General features: G+C 40.0%; 1 protein-coding gene across 1 annotated transcript; it reads right to left on the minus strand.

Moving 5' to 3' along the window:
- Nucleotides 1-504: 504 nt before the first annotated feature.
- On the minus strand, nt 505-7,317 carry LOC114049578 (zona pellucida sperm-binding protein 4-like). The gene is made up of 12 exons (XM_027870834.1): nt 7,152-7,317; nt 6,712-6,833; nt 6,516-6,618; nt 5,788-5,940; nt 4,769-4,956; nt 4,115-4,212; nt 3,729-3,859; nt 2,536-2,725; nt 2,311-2,458; nt 1,716-1,794; nt 1,101-1,205; nt 505-605 (listed from the first exon to the last, which is right to left on the minus strand). Exons 1-12 carry the CDS (start codon nt 7,315-7,317, stop codon nt 505-507), a joined length of 1,584 nt encoding a protein of 527 aa, XP_027726635.1.
- Between the last annotated feature and the right edge of the window lie 8,358 nt (nt 7,318-15,675).

Below are 15,675 nucleotides of genomic sequence, written 5' to 3' on the forward strand. Positions count from 1 at the left end.
GTCTGAACTTTTGCTTTCAGGTACATGCTACTTATCTAAAGCCCATTCTGGAACAAGAACACCCACCTCTTCTCTCCCTCCCCCCCCAAAAGACACCATATAGTCCCCTGCTGAAGGAGACCAAGTGCTTTCCTCCAGGCTGAGTAGGCAAGTCTTTCACGTGTAAGAATTGGCAGGGCAGATCCAAGAAGCTCAGAATGTTGTCAGCTTAATTTTTGAAGAGGCTTATGGCTTTTACATCTTTATAAGCAAGTGAAGTAGTGAATAGACTAGCCCCGGATGTACTAAAGTGGGTCTATTCTTGGATAGAGAAAGTTAGAGGTATTCATTGTTCAAGTGTACCTGTTGCCCCTTTACACAACTAAGGGAAATCTGGGTTGAGGTAGGGTTAGCAGTGGCTCAGGCATGTTAGTGGAGGCCAATTAGACCAAGGCACCCCAAATTTAAGCAATCAGCTTAGAGATCAGAACTTAACCACAATGAAATATTTTTATTGCTGGAATCTTACTTCCATCTCCTCAGTGCTAGGAAGGATATCAACAATATTGCCACAATTAGGGTCCCAGATAGAATAAGCCAGAGCATTCTTATGTCCAGGACTGAACCTGTGGAAGAAATTATTGTTTAGAACTTGTGTTGGCACCAAAGGTATTTATAATAAATGGGTGGCAGTGATTTTAGAGACAGTCCTCCATTCATCCATGTTAAGAGTTATACTTCCTACAGATGGAAAAGAAAAAAAATTTGTCCTCAGATTACAACCAGGATGGGCAGGGGGAACATAAAATCCCTAAATTATAACTAAGTGTCATGTTCTCTTCCCTACTTCTGGGTTCAAGATTTGACAATTACTACTTCAATCTTTGAATCAACTGTCTTGTCTTTTAAAGCCTATGGGCATGGAAAAGTAAAGGGTCCAGGTAGAAGCTGGCTAGACAGACAACTTATCTGAATCTAATGAGTGAAAAAACACATTAATATACTGCAAAACATTGTGCTAAATCCTAGACATGTGAATATGATCTAGGATACAATTCAAGTCTAGGTTTTCAGAGTAGAAAAAAAATATCAGAGGAAGATACAATGGAGTTGACCCTCACCTGATTGAGAGGAGTCTTCAGCATCTTGAAGCAAAAATATAGGCCCCTTGCTAGAAACATTTGAAGTCTTGTTCCAAGGATGGGTCTCAGAGTTCCTCCTTTTTCCTAAGGGGAAGAAGGGTAGGAAAAAAAAAGTGTTAATATAATATTTAGTCTGGAAAGAACCAAGACAGCCCAGTTAGATAATAGCACAGGAGGTTTTTTTTTTTTTAATATATATTAAAAAAAAGTCTGTTGCTCCTAAACTATAACTTGGGTGGGTGGGGTGAGACATGGGAAGCAGAGCACATTTATATAAGGGATTGTAGAAGTATAGGCAGATGAGCAATTTGCTGTTGGCTACAACCAAGTGCCACTGTCACCTGTTGGATTTGCATAGATTTACATCTGGTGGGAGTAGGTTAGCACAAGAATGTATGCACCGGGAGCTACGTACCAAGATACCAAATAGAGACCTTTGATTTTGGCTTTGTGTCATTTGACAGGTTCAATAAACAACATATGGGTTAAGGCAAGGACTGGATCTAGATACCTGGTTCGTTCTTGTGAAATACTCTATTGCTTTAAATAAGAGTTCAAAGCAATAAAGGTAAGGAGATAGCTCTAAATACTTACTAGTTCCCACAGGGCAGGTTACTGTGCAAGAGTCTGCCCCCAAGGGCTGGCAGACAGAGGCATTGCAGTGTAGATATACCTAGAGAGAAACCCATGGTTACACCTTTTTGGTCTTCTGTTACTAGTAAAGGTAGAAAGGAGTCGCTAAAGGAGGCTGGTTATGCACATCAAGATGCCTTAGAGATAGTTTAGGTCCTCCAAAAGTTAAAATACACAATTTGAAGAGAGAAATGAGATCATTTAAGTACCTCTTTGCCGAGGACTGAACTAGGCTAAAGAAGATTTTGTTTAGAAATATGCTTATGGGCTTTATACTGTAAGATAAAACACTCCAATTAATAAAGTATTGGTCTAAACAAAGTGATTATTTATCTCTACCTATCAAATATCTATTTGTCTATATATCCACATTATATATGTATGCAATATGTAAAATCCACTGATGGATTAGAAGACTAGGAAGACTCCTTCGCTAATTAGAACAATTTTATCTAAGTGCAATTTATCAGCTGTCAATATGCTCCATTTTGAAGAGTAAAAAATGAGTTTAGATATTCTTGCATTTGAGGTCACATGCAAGAGAATGACATCCTACCGGTCCCATGAGTGCCTTTTTAAAAGCAGAATCCATGAAAGCAAAGGTGTGGATGATGAAGCGCTTGTAGTGAGAAGGAAACCGTGGTGTTGAATTTCTTGGTATGGATACCATCTTTGTCCAGTAGTTATCTCCTTCATAGGGACATCTAAAGAAGATCAGAAAAATCAGGGTAGGTGCTTTTCTCCATACTTCCCAGGCTGAAGCCTTCAAGCAGCCACTCACCCCTTCACTAAGATGGGCCATTGTATTGGATACTGAGGATTGGTACTGGGGGTTGCCCAACAATGGTGTAGAAGTAGAACCAGATCTGGGTCTGTTCTTCGTAGGATCCGAACCTCCACATGAATTGGCTGCCGAAGTAGCTTTGTTACTGGGTATTCAGTGGCCACATAGTAGGAACTATAGTGCTCTTCTGTAAGAGAGAGAGAAGACTTGGTTTGGTAAAGACAGGAAGTCAAGTCTTATAGTGGACATGATGGGGTTGGAATCTGGGGGTTCCAGAAAGGAAAAACCCTGGACTTTCCTACATGGCCAAATCTCTGGTGTTCCCCTGAGGCTATGGTCCCCCATCAACTGGTCTTTCATTGTGACTACACCTAATCTCCCTTCTATTGTCTTGCCTCCCTATGGGCCTCAGGCCATTTCCCACCCTTGGTCCCACCTAGGCTCCATTTCCCACCCTTGGGAATTCTATTACCTCATGGACTGCTTGGCCACTCTCCCATGGTCATTCTATATAAGGCCCATCTTGTCTCCATTAAGATGCTCAGATTCTTAGAATCTAGCCACTGCTCAGATTCTTGTAATCTGGCCACTGCTTACCCATGTTCAGACTCCTTAAGAGTCTTGCCCAATATGATAGATGTTCTAATAAACCTTGTCTTTGGCTGAAAGAAGGCTTGGGTCAAATTCGTTCGGATAGGACCCGCGTGTTGTGATTTTGGGGTCCCAGCACCCCTGAACCACAGACAGAGTGGACTTGGAATCAAGATGACCCAAGTTCAAATCCTGCCTTAGAAACTTGCTAACTATAGGAACTTGGGCAAGTCATTTAACTTCTCAGCCTTAGTTCCTCGATCTGTAAAAACAGGGGAAAAACAGCCTCTACTTTCTAGGTTGTTTTGAGGACTGGATAAGATAGCACACCTAAAGTGCTTTACAAATTTTAGTGGTCGACATAAATGAGAAAAAAGAGCCAAAAGACATGGTTACAGAATGCTTTGATTAAGGTACTCAAAGCTAGGTTTACTGCAAGAGCACAAAGATTGTTTTGTGAAGCAGAAGTTTATCTTGCAAGTAGTTTATCCGAGTTCTAGGATCTCATGCCCCAGTCTGGATGTAAAGGTTCTAGATTCCATAGGCAAGAGGGAAACTGCCCCCCCCCCAACAAAAATTGCACAAAAGCATGACCTTACCTTTAGCAATTTGCATTTCCAGAGCCAGAGGCCCTGGCTTGGTAACAGGAAGTGGTGGGGGGAGGGTGACAACCTGGATAGTAGCTGGGAGCATGTCACCTTTTATGGAATAGCTACAGCTGATATGAAGCCTAAATGAAAGCAGAGAGGGCTTAGTCAGCAATAGGCCCATCTGTTCTGGAATTATCTATAATTGTTCTTTATAAAAAGAAAAAAAAATTCCCTTTGGTAGGTATTCCTTTATTTCTCTAGCCCAGAAATTTAGGGGTTATATAGCAGAAGTCTAGTTGGGCAGAAATATATTCCTCAAATTAATTATGTCAGTAAAAACACCTTCATATTTAAAACAGAAAGTAGATGATAGTTATAAAAAAAAAAAATCATACCTGAAGATGCTATCCCTAGTGATTGACCCACGGGTCCAGTTTCTCACATCCCTAGATGCCAGTAGCTCATTCTTATATATTGCCTGATTATCAATCATCTGAAATTAATGGATAAAGACATTCACTTACTATCAAATGGTCACTGGCTGGTTTATGCCAACTTGCTTTGAAACTTTTTATTATTTCTATCCCTTTAGGTAGTTTTTGCTTTCTTTGTATTCTTTTGTGCAAGTCCTGTTTAGAATATATGAAACTAGCCTAGGAAGGTTAGAGGTAAAATAGCAAAAACAGAAATGAATAACCAGGGAGCAGAGATCCAACTTGGTCGGCCTTGCTTCAAAATTAGATTTTAAAACACAAAAGGGAAAAGCCAAGTAGAAGTGATTGTTTGTCAGCCCTTAGAATGTATACTTTTGTTATCCTTTTTTTTTTTTTGGGCAGTGTTTCAATTCAGAAACCTTGTTCTAGAAGATGTTCTATGGCACTTTCTAGTTTCCATTTGCCACCCTTCGTATTTTAGCAAAGGTGCCCACAAGACTACTTTGAGGCCACATTTTTAAAGTTTTTGCTCCAATTCAGCACCTCCTGTGCTCTTCATTGCATCTCTCCCACCTACCCCACAGGGCTAGCCTAGTTATCTCTTTACCCTCTCACCTGTAGGATGGTGCCACAGGCAGATAGTGGAAACTGGAACAGGACAAAGGCATCATTTTTCTCCATGGGATCACATTTAGCATCTACTCCAGAAACCAAATGTACTGAATCCAAAAGCAATGATGGCCAAGTCACGTTCTGAGAAACCGCAACAGACAATTGGCCATCTGGAGTGCACTGGGCAGTCACTGAAAACAAAAGGAGGAAAACTTAAGTCAGAGACTCATTCTTGGTTGAGCAGAGGAACAGAGCCTAAAATAACTGTTGATTTTGTATGTCTTCTGCTTTTCTGAGTTAGCTGGGAAACTAGTTCAAGAAAGAATAAGGTTGTTAAGGATGTGTGTGTGTGTGTGTGTGTGTGTGTGTGTGTGTGTTGTGTGTGTTCATGTGCTCCATACATTTTAATGACTGGTTGCTGCTCGCCCTCTTCAATCTTCTTTAGGAGGGATATGTGTATATGAAATCAAACGAGATTTAAAAAAAAAAAAAGAAAGAAAGAAAAAAGAAAAAAAAGGGCATTAAATTAACTTGAAGAGAATCTCCATAAAATACTTTGGTTTCATACAGAAGAACAGGTTACCATCTAAACCAATCCCAAATACATGTTCTACTCTACAAAATAGACATGCCTAAATTAGCATTTTAGTTAGATCATGGTACTTGTCAATAACTCGTAGGGAAATCCACTTGATGAAGACTTTATTAAGTGCTTGCTATGTGCCAAGCACTGGGAATACAGGCCATTCTGTGCCCTCAAGGAGCTTTTATCTTATCCCAGGAATGAAGGCAGGAGAAAGAGTAGCAAGAACCTCTTTGAAAGTTCAGAATCAAATAAGGCCAAGAAGTAGCCCATGTCAGCAGGGAGATATGTCACACAGATGACAATTGTTGTATACCATTTTCCATTCCCAAACAATCATCATGCCACAAGTCGGCCTGGATTAAGTTAACAAGCATTGTTCTCTCCCTAGTTGGTTGTACCTAGTAACCAGAAAGGAAACAAAGGGTCAACCACATACCTGTGTTTCCATAGTAGCAAGGATTTACTTCGTCTTCAGAGCTATAGCAGCAGCCTAGGTTCTCACAGTCTCCTTTGGTGATGGATGAAATGGCACAGGACAGCCTGTCCCAAGCTTTGACATCACACAGGTCAAGACCTGGAGCATCTAGGGCTGGTTTCAGAGAGAGGTGAAGCTATACAAGTCTGAACTTTAGAGCATGATCTAAGGAATGCTTAGAACAGTTAGTCTTAAATCGATTACAGGTTTATTTTCTATTGTTCTCTTTCATTCAGGCAACACCTGGATAGGCTTATGCAAACCCTGTAATCACTTGATATGAAAGCACTAGTGCCCCACAGCAGACAAAATTAGAGGGTGATTCTGTCAAGTACGACAGCCATACCTATACTCTGCCAGCAAATAGGGAGAGAAAGATGGGGAAAGAAATGTACTCCCAAGAAGTACAGGCTGGTTATTTTCCCTTCTCTGCCATATCTATACAGGGGTCAATTATCTTGGATCCTGGAGAACTGAGGGTCATGTTATACCCTCCAATATTGATATATGTCATCTCTCATGGAGCAGAGTTGGCTCTTATCCATAAGGCCAAGCTTCCTGGAGTCCCAGCTGATATGGTTTTAACATTAAGAGCAGAAAGGGATCAAATAGAGTAGACTTTTTATACCCCCGCAAGTGGGCTTATGGTCATCTTTGTCGCTTTAAACACAGATCCTGCAAGCCTTTACCTGGCAGAGTGAATGAACACTTGAGCACCTTCACCTGGTGAACAGTCTTACTTCCATCAGCATCTAGGCCCGAGACCCCAATCGGCATTATGTAATAGGTATCCTGGAGAGACAGGCAGGCCAGGACAGTAACCAAATAGCAGCAATGCCGATGCAGAGAACGTTAAGGGCTTTACTCCAGGCTGGCCCCACTCACCCATTTGGTCACATAACATCCAGAATAGGAAGCTTCTAGCTGGATAGACTCGAGTGAGCTGTAGGTGATCCAAGTCCCACAGCTTGAATCGTTCTGCAGAGAGCGCAGCATCCCTTGGTCGTCTGAAAAGGGAGCAGCTCAAAACGTCAGCATGGGAACCTCTGTTAATAGAGGAGGTTCACAAGTGTTCCAAGGACAGAGGGGTGAGAAGAGAGGGACGAAGGACATCACGAGAAGTCCTTGAAGTATGTTCAGAGTTGGGATATTCATTTGCTTCCTTTAGAGTTGTTAACTGCCCTGGAGATCTGGGGAGGGAGGGGTAGTAGAGGAAGGAGAAGATCACAGTTTTGGGATCAGAAAGAAAGAAAGTTGGTTTGTTTTTTTTTTTTGCTTAACTATTCTTACCACAAGCTAAGCGTTTTTTGCTTTTTCATCCTTACCCCAAGCTATTAGTCCAGGGTTCTTTCCATACTGACTTAGAAGAGGAAGTGTAAACTGAAAACTCCTTAGTCCACAAGAGAACGTGCCAGGATGATTCAAGTCTTCAGTCTCTTCCAGACTCCCCCAAGCAAAAGAGAAGAGAGCAAAAAGTAAAATCCACAGCATTTCAGCACCAGCTTACCACCGTCCTCTTCCTTTATTCTCCTCACTCCTCAAGCTTTCTTATCTTCAGAAGGGCTTTTTGTACCCAGAAGAAGGGCCTTGCTCCAGGTGCACACTTCAACAGAAATCAGCTGGGAAACCTCTGAGGCCTCTCATTTCATAAGACCCATGGCTGCTTCCCCAGGGTTTGCAGCTGGGTTTGGCCACGTGCTTCACAGTCCATCCTTCCAGGAGATGTGTAAGGATGTGGAGAAATTCTCTAGTTCCTCTTGAGAAGGACTTTCTTAATGCTGCTCAGTGTATCATTTATTCTAATGAGAAGTTACTCATTTCATCTTCAAGCCAAATCACTCCACCTGTACCTGGTGAAATATCTTTCCAAGTCTAGATGAATCTTTGTTAAGTTATCCTCAAATTTGGAGTAGGCTTCCATGAGCAATCCCTGCTCAGGTGGAATCTGAGTTTAAAACTTTAGGTGAGATTTAAGTTGTTACGTTCATTTGGAACCATTCCTTAGCCTTAAGAGAGAATGCTTCAGAGATATTCTTTGCTGCATAAGGTCAAATACTTGTGCTGGTTCATACTCGATATTGGATGATCTGGTTTGTCCTACTGGGTTTTCTTGAAGGACCTAGGGTAGAACTGTGGGTCAGAGCTTCAACTGCTTACCAAGGCCAATCCTGCATCCTCTACTCGCTCTTTGTGGCATGTCCTTCATTCTTCCCTGACCTTTGAATCCAGAACCAGTAGATCAGTTGTTTTTCAGATTTAGGTCCCTACTTCTTATGATTTAGCTGCTAGATCCAAAGACATTCACAGAATTTTGCTTAGTCACACATCACAATTTATAGTCAATCAATCAATAAGCATTTATTAAGCACCTAATGTGTACCAAACACTAGGCTCTAAGGAGGCAAAGACAAAGATTGTAAAATGCCTACTCTCAAAGAACTTACATTCTATCTGTGGGGACACCATAAGCAGAAAGATATAGAATGAATAGAAGCAGAAATACAAGGTAGTTAAATAGTGGGCCACTAGGTGGCACAGTGGATAGAATGCCTACCCTGGAGTCAGGTAGACTGATCTTCCTGAGTTCAAATCTGGCCACAGACACTTACTAGCTATGTGATCCTGGGCAAGTCATGTAACCTTGTTGGCCTCAGTTTCCTAATCTGTAAAATGAAGGAAATGGCAAACCACTTCAGTATCTTTGCCAAGAAAACCCCAAATGGGATCACAAAGAGTCAGAGGCAACTGAAAAGACTGATCAAACAGTTAAATACAAGGGAGTTAGGAATAGAAGGCACTATGTCTTGACAAAAGAGAGGGATTCTATGAGGCAGCAGTAAGGAAGGAGTAAATTTTGGGGGATTCAAAGGCATAGAGATGGGAAATAGAGAATCTTGTGTGGGAAACAGAAGGACAGTATGTTAGATCATGGAATGTGGAAAGGGGAGTAATGCATAATGAGGCTGGAACGATAGGTTGGGGGCAGGTTGTGAAGGGCTTTAAAAGCTAAACAGAATTTATTTTATATCTTAATGAAAATAGGGAGCCAATGACATTTTTTGAGTAGGGAAATGATTTGGTCAGATCTGTACTTAAGGAAAATCACCTGGGAAGCTGTGTGGATGAAGGCCTAGAGTGAGGAGAGAGACAAATTAGGAGGCAGTTGCAATAGTCTAGGCAAGAGGTGGTCATAGCCTAAAAAAAGGTGGTATGTGAGTAGAGAAAAGGGGTCAGGTATGAGGGATTTTATGGAGCTAGGCCTCAATTGTTTCTCTTAGCCACTGTGCCATATTCAGTCATTCAAGAAGATATTGGAAGGACTGATCAGAGTGTGTCCCTAATCTGTGAGAGAGTAGTGCCATGGAGGATAACAGTCTTTAGCTACCACAAAATGTTTCTCTGGGTTACTGTTGAAGACAGAGTGCTGAGCCAAATGGTCCATTAGATGGATTAAATAATGATATTTCTAAGGTTAGCCGTGACCTTAGGAGTCATTTGATCTACCTTCTGCCTAAAGCATTAATCCTTTTCAACAAAATCCTGAATAAGTGGTCAGCCAACCTCCAGCCATGTGAAATTCTTTTTTTTTTTTTAAAGGTGGTCCACTTTACATTGGGATAACGCTAGGAAATCTTTCTTTGTTTGAGCTGAAATCTGCCTTTCTGGAACTTTTTAGTTCTCTATCCTGCAACCATATAGAAGAATTCTGATCCCTCTTTTATGGTACCATTCAGATATTTGAACATTACTCTTCTATTCTCCAGGCTCAACGTTGCCAGTTTATTCAACCAGTCTTTATATGATATTCATCATGGAATAATGGAAAAATTACTAGTCTTGGATTCTGAGGTCCTAGATTGGGATATCCTGCTTTAAACACCTCTGAGGCTTTGCTAAAGTTATTTAACCTCTATGGAATTCAATATCCTCACGTTAAGAGGTTGGACTGTGGGATTTCCAAAATCCCTTCTAAATGCAAACCTATGATTCAGTGGTTCAGTTTCATAATGGTCCCCTCCCCCAATCATATTACCCAGATCTGAATACTTTACTCCAGATGCAATTCTTCCAGGACAGAATACCTCCTTCAATCTGGATACTAATCCAGTGTGACATTTCTTATACATTTTTGTTTATTTATATTTATTCTTCTAATGTGACTAACAATCATCCAAAAATTCTGGGAAAAATACCTAGAAGCGCTAAGCGGGTCAGTTAATTATACTTGATGAACAAAGTTAAAAGTTTTAAAGCATTTATTAAATACTTCCTATGTGCTAGACACTGTACTAAGCACTGGGAATATAAATATTTAAAAAAATACCCAAACAAAAACAACCCTTGCCCTTAAGAAGCTTCAATTTTAATGGTGAAGACTACATGTTAAAAGCAAACAAAAAACAGAAAAGGGAGTAAAAGGAGAGACGGATAGGTCATGAGAAGTGTGACCTCATAGGAAATAAAGAGATGGCTGGCATGGGCACCTTTCTTAAATGAAAATTCTTGGAAAAGCCATACAATTAGAAAGAGGAGCTCCAATGGCCAGGAGGGTACTTCTGAGGTGAGAGCCCCAGGGCTCAAATGATCTTCCAGGTTGAAGAGCTTTTGGGGGCATGGTAGAAAAGTGCAGAGAGAGCAATCTGGTGGGGAAATGTGAAGTTTTAGCAAATATAATGATCCCTTTCCCAATACACCAGTAATTACTCTTCCATCAAATCGGTTGCCTTCGGAACTCCCATTCCTTCTCTAAGAATGTTCGTGTTAATGAATCTGAAATTAGCTTTCTAAACTCTTCATTGATGTAGATTCTTTGCCTTCATGATCCCTTATGACTAATTATCACTTGATTATTGTTCTATCCATAGAGCAACTATATAGGTGAGATAGAGAGGCAGCTAATACAGTGGATAAAGACACTGGTCTTGGAGTCAGGAAAACTTGGCTTCAGATCCTAGAAACTTATTGACTATGTGCACATGGGCAAGTTGTTAAACCTCTCTGGACCCCTGAGAAAGAGGGATGATAATAATAACTTATTTCCCAGGATTGTGTGAGGCTCAAGTAGAATATATGTAAAGCACATGGAAAACCTTAAAGAGTGCTGTGTTAGCTAATATAATTTTCATGTGTGAAAGGTAGGACTGACTCTATCACTGGTCTTCTAATCACTCCACTACCTTGCCTGATTTAGGATTATAGTTTTAGAGGTAGAAGGGAGTTCAGAGGTCATCTTGTCCAATTTTTCAATTAAAAAATGAGCAAATAGGCCAGGGATATACTTTAACCAGTTCTAACGGTTTGAAAGATTATTGAATCTTCATTGTGAGCATTTTCACTTTGGAAATGAACCTCCTGGATCAGGGCTTGATTTTTGTTTTGTTGATTGTCTTGACTTAACAAAGTGTTAGTAATGCACATTAATCTTGAAAGTATGTACATAAATTCTCCCCTCTCCCCTAGAACCCAAATGTTAGAACATTAGCGTTAAAACATTAACCAGCATACCCTTGAAATAGGCACTGGGACTTGCTCAAGCTCACACAGATAGAATGCCAGGTTTTGGGTGATTTTCAATTCAATTTGACACACATGTATCAAGTAATTAAGTGTCTAATGTGTAATAAATACTCTGCTAGGCGTGTGTGGTAGAGTGTGCATGTGGAGATGGAGAATTTTACCTAAGATATAGCCCCTGCCCTCATTGAATTTACATTCTAGTAGGGATATAAAATGTGATTTGTTGTTTAGTCATTTTTCAGTCCTGTCCAACTCTTTGTGACCGCTTTTGGGGTTTTCTTGGTAAAGATACTGGAGTGGTTTTCTCATTTCCTTCTCTAGCTCATTTTACAGATGATGAAACTGAGGCAAACAGGGTTAAGTAACTTGCTCAAAGTCACACAGCTATTAAGTGTCTGAGGCCAGATTTGAACTCAAGAATATGAGTCTTCCTGACTCCAGTCTGGTCACTCTATCCACTGTGCCACCTATCTGCCCATAAGACAGAGGGGACAGCTAGGTGGCACAGTAGATAGAGCACCAGCCCTGAAGTCAGGAGGACCAGAGTTCAAATCCGACCTCAGACCAAACAATTGACACTAGCTGTGTGACCCTGGGCAAGTCAATTAACCCCAATTGCCTAAAAAAAGAAAAAAAAAGACACAACAGAGATATTTAATGCATTATAGAGCATGATGAAAGCATTAAGAAGAGGCAAAAAAAAAATGTCATTTGAGGCCTGGGGGCAGAGCAGGAAGCTCTTTACTGGGAGGACATATGGTATAATGTAAAGAACCCAAGATTGGGAATCAGGAGAAACCTGGATTCTTATCTTATCTCTGGTGCTTATTAGTTAGTGACATCACCATTGATGAGCTGCTTAACTCTGCAACTTGGCTTTCCCATGAATAAAATGGAGATAATGATAGTAGTATTTACTGTAGTATTTACTTCACAGGGTGATTATGTGGATCAGATGAACTAATATAGATCAAACATTTTGCAAACCCTAAATCCTGTATGAATGTCAGCTTTTATTCCTGACTAGGGAGGAGTGAATGAGGTAAAGATGGAAAACCTGTGCAGAAGTATGCTACCTCTGAGGTGGGGAGTCTGAGGTATAGCTGACATCTAAATAATGTACTCCCTGATGAAGTTGTGTGTTTACTGTAAGAAGTATAAAATGAGCTCATAAAGAGATAGCAACTTCACTGATAGCTGTCAGCATGTCTGCATGGCAGACCAGGCCACAGGGCCCATTACAGAGCAGCAAGGAAAGGTCAAATGTTTTATCCTCTTGAAAAACCTTGTTGTGGCTGGGATTAAATGATTTCTTGCTTGCTCCTGTGCTAAATCCTCTGAGAATATTGGCACTCAACCATGAAACTCAATATCAGGACCAAAAATGTTTTTTTTTAAACAAACTGAAGGACTCTAGGCTTAACAGATGAAATGGGTGGCCCCTATTATCCTTAAAGTAAAAAGGCTGTTTGAATTCTGGGACACTCTCAAGTGCTTTAATTTCAGCATCACCTAATCTTTTTCTGAACATTTCTTTTAAGATTACATACAAACGGTATAAAATACTATAGGCTCTGGGGTTTTATCGTAAATCTCATAATCTTAGCAATATCCCAGCCTGAGAGGTGAGAATATTTATCCTTCATTTACAGGAAGATTTAAAGATTTTATTCACTGTCACTCAGCAGTATATTAGAGAATTACAGGTAGTCATTCATTTATTCAACAAACATTTATTAAGTGCTGACTTTGTACAAGGCATTTTGCTAGGCTCTGGGAATGTAGTTCCTCTGCAAAGGACTTCCAATCCAATTCAATTCAACAAACACAGATAACTATAATGCCCAATTTTATTTGATCAGTACATTAAAGAGATGTATAACAAAGTTGTACTGTTAGGCCCAAGATGTAGGTGGGAATGTCATTTACCAACTGAAATGCTCAAGGAAGGCTTCATAGAGCTGATGGCTTTTGTTTGGATTTTGCAGGATAATACATAAGAATTCCACAGATAAGGATGGAGAAAGAGAATATTCTAGACTTGGGGAAAGCTTGGGAGCATGTTCAGGTAACAGAACTGTGCCATTTATTTGGTTAGAGTTCGGAGTGCATGTTAGAAATAGTATCAGATAAAGTCGACATAATTTGGTATGAAGAACAGGTTGGAAGGAGAAGAGAACAGAACTGGAAAGATCCATACTAAAATGTTACAACAATATCCTTATTAGGGTGGTGGCAGGTCTTGGGTGCAAGGGAGATTGTAGAGGCAGAGTTGACAGGGTCTGATAATTGAAAGATTGCAAACGTGAGAGACTGAACAAATGGTGATGCCATTGATAGAAATAATGAACAGAAGAGGAAGAACAGATCTGGAGATCAGAGAGGAAGAGACAATAAACTCAACTTTAGACATGTTGAGTTTGTGATCCCAATGGGTCATCCAGGTGTAGATGCCTTGTAGGCAGTTAGAACTCAGAAGAAAAGTCTCAATTAGATACTTAGCATTTGGGAATCATCTTTGTAGAGGTGATAATTCAAATTGTGGGAGTGAATGGAGTTGTTATAGAAGAGAATGTAGAGAGAAAACAATGCCAAAATCATGTCCTTACAGAACACATACTTTGGTAGGAAAAGATAAAGGGGAGGTATATTTCTAAGATGTACTTCGACTTATGAGAGTTAATTAGAAGAGTGTAGTGTCTCTGAAGTTAATGTATGAGATAGTATCTAAAAAAAGGGATTCTTAACTCTTTTTTTTTTTTTGCTTTTATGGACACCTTTTCAGATCAATGCTTTTAAATAATTGAAGGAAATGCTAAATTTCAATTAAAGCTAGTGAATGCATTAACTCCAGACAACTTAAATAGGTAGAGATTCCATTGAGTATCATCATTGTAGTCATTGTCATCATCATTACCAGCATTTATATGGTTCTTGTTACGTGCCACGCACTATACTAAGCACTTTACAAATATCATCTCATTTTGTTCTTTACAACAAACAACCCTGGGAAGTAGGTGCTTTTATTATCCTTATTTTATAGATGAGAAAAGTGAGGTAAACAGAGGTTAAGTGATTTGCTCAAGGTCACATAGGTAGTAAGTGTCTGAGTTTGGATTTGATCTCAGGTCTTCCTGACTCCAGTTCCTGTGCTCTATCTACTACACCACCTAACTCTTTACCCCCAAATGATTCTGTATGACTGCTTCAGTAAGCATTAACAATCGAGTGACTGAGGATCCAGCTGAAGGAGTTCCCCATAGCAAGGCTTCTTATGCTTTTTTCCTACAATCTGGTGAATTTTATGGGCCCCTCCTTGGAATAATATATTTAAGTGCACAAAATAAAATACATAAGATTACAAAGGAATATCAATTACATAAAGATGTCATTTTTTTTCCAATGCAAATTCACAGAAGTCCTGATATCTATCCAGACAGAAATCTGTGGACCCCAAGTTAAGAACCTTTTACCCATAGCAATGATTGAGCCTGAAACCTCTGATCTCATGAGAAAAGACAGAATCAGATTCTGCTTATGTGAAATTAAGGGACAATGACTGGGATGGGGCTTGGGGGACAGCCAGAAGACTAGGGCAGAACAGTAAAGAAAGAGGTTTATGGCACTCAGAGCCTGTCATTATGGGGCAACTGGTGTTAGGCCTAAAGAAAAGGGTACTGGAAACTCAACTAAAGTCAGCCCTTTTGCACTCTTCCTCTCCAAAAAATTACTTAGGGCAGCAACAATATTCCCCATAGGGAGTAGGCTGAGCACTCCTGGCAACCTATCCTTAGGGTCTAAGCAGAGTTGGAAGGGGAAGGAGCCAGAGAGTGAGGGAAGAGGAGAATCCAGAGGCTGGAGAGGAAAAGAAAAGATTTGAAAGACCAAGATGAAGAGAGAAAAACAGAATAAAAATCTGTCACTAGCAGCTAAAGCAACAAAGAAAATAATAGAGAAGGAAGAAAGAATTAGTAAAACTTCAGGAAAAAACCAAAGCACTTGGGGAAATCATCAAGGTATAATGAAAGATTGCAAACATGGGAGACTGAACAAATGGTGATGCCATTGATAGAAATAGTGAACAGAAGAGGAAGAACAGATCTGGAGAGCTGAGAGGAAGAGACAATAAATTCCACTTTGGACATGTTGAGTTATTAAATAACCCAACCAAAGGTATAAAATCAGTACAAGTAATTCTTAAATTTCTCTATTGACCCAATCAAAAGCTATAATAACTAGGTGTAAAAAATGCTTTAGTCAGTTTGGAAGGAGTAAAATTTTTTGAGCCATTCATTGGATAAAATTGGATAACATTACATAGGAAATGAATTG

This window comes from Vombatus ursinus, unplaced genomic scaffold, assembly GCF_900497805.2.
Source record: "Vombatus ursinus unplaced genomic scaffold, bare-nosed wombat genome assembly UNPS02014798.1, whole genome shotgun sequence".
NCBI classification, from domain to species: domain Eukaryota; kingdom Metazoa; phylum Chordata; class Mammalia; order Diprotodontia; family Vombatidae; genus Vombatus; species Vombatus ursinus.

What these genes read in the sequence shown, in the direction of transcription:
- LOC114049578 (XM_027870834.1), bottom strand. Translation starts at nt 7,317, where the DNA reads ATGCTGTGGATTTTACTTTTTGCTCTCTTCTCTTTTGCTTGGGGGAGT. An exon ending in GATGTTATGTGACCAAATGG is followed by an intron (nt 6,619 to 6,711) that starts GTGAGTGGGGCC and finishes CTGTCTCTCCAG; the next exon opens with GATACCTATTACATAATGCC. An exon ending in GTGTTCATTCACTCTGCCAG is followed by an intron (nt 5,941 to 6,515) that starts GTAAAGGCTTGC and finishes CTCTGAAACCAG; the next exon opens with CCCTAGATGCTCCAGGTCTT.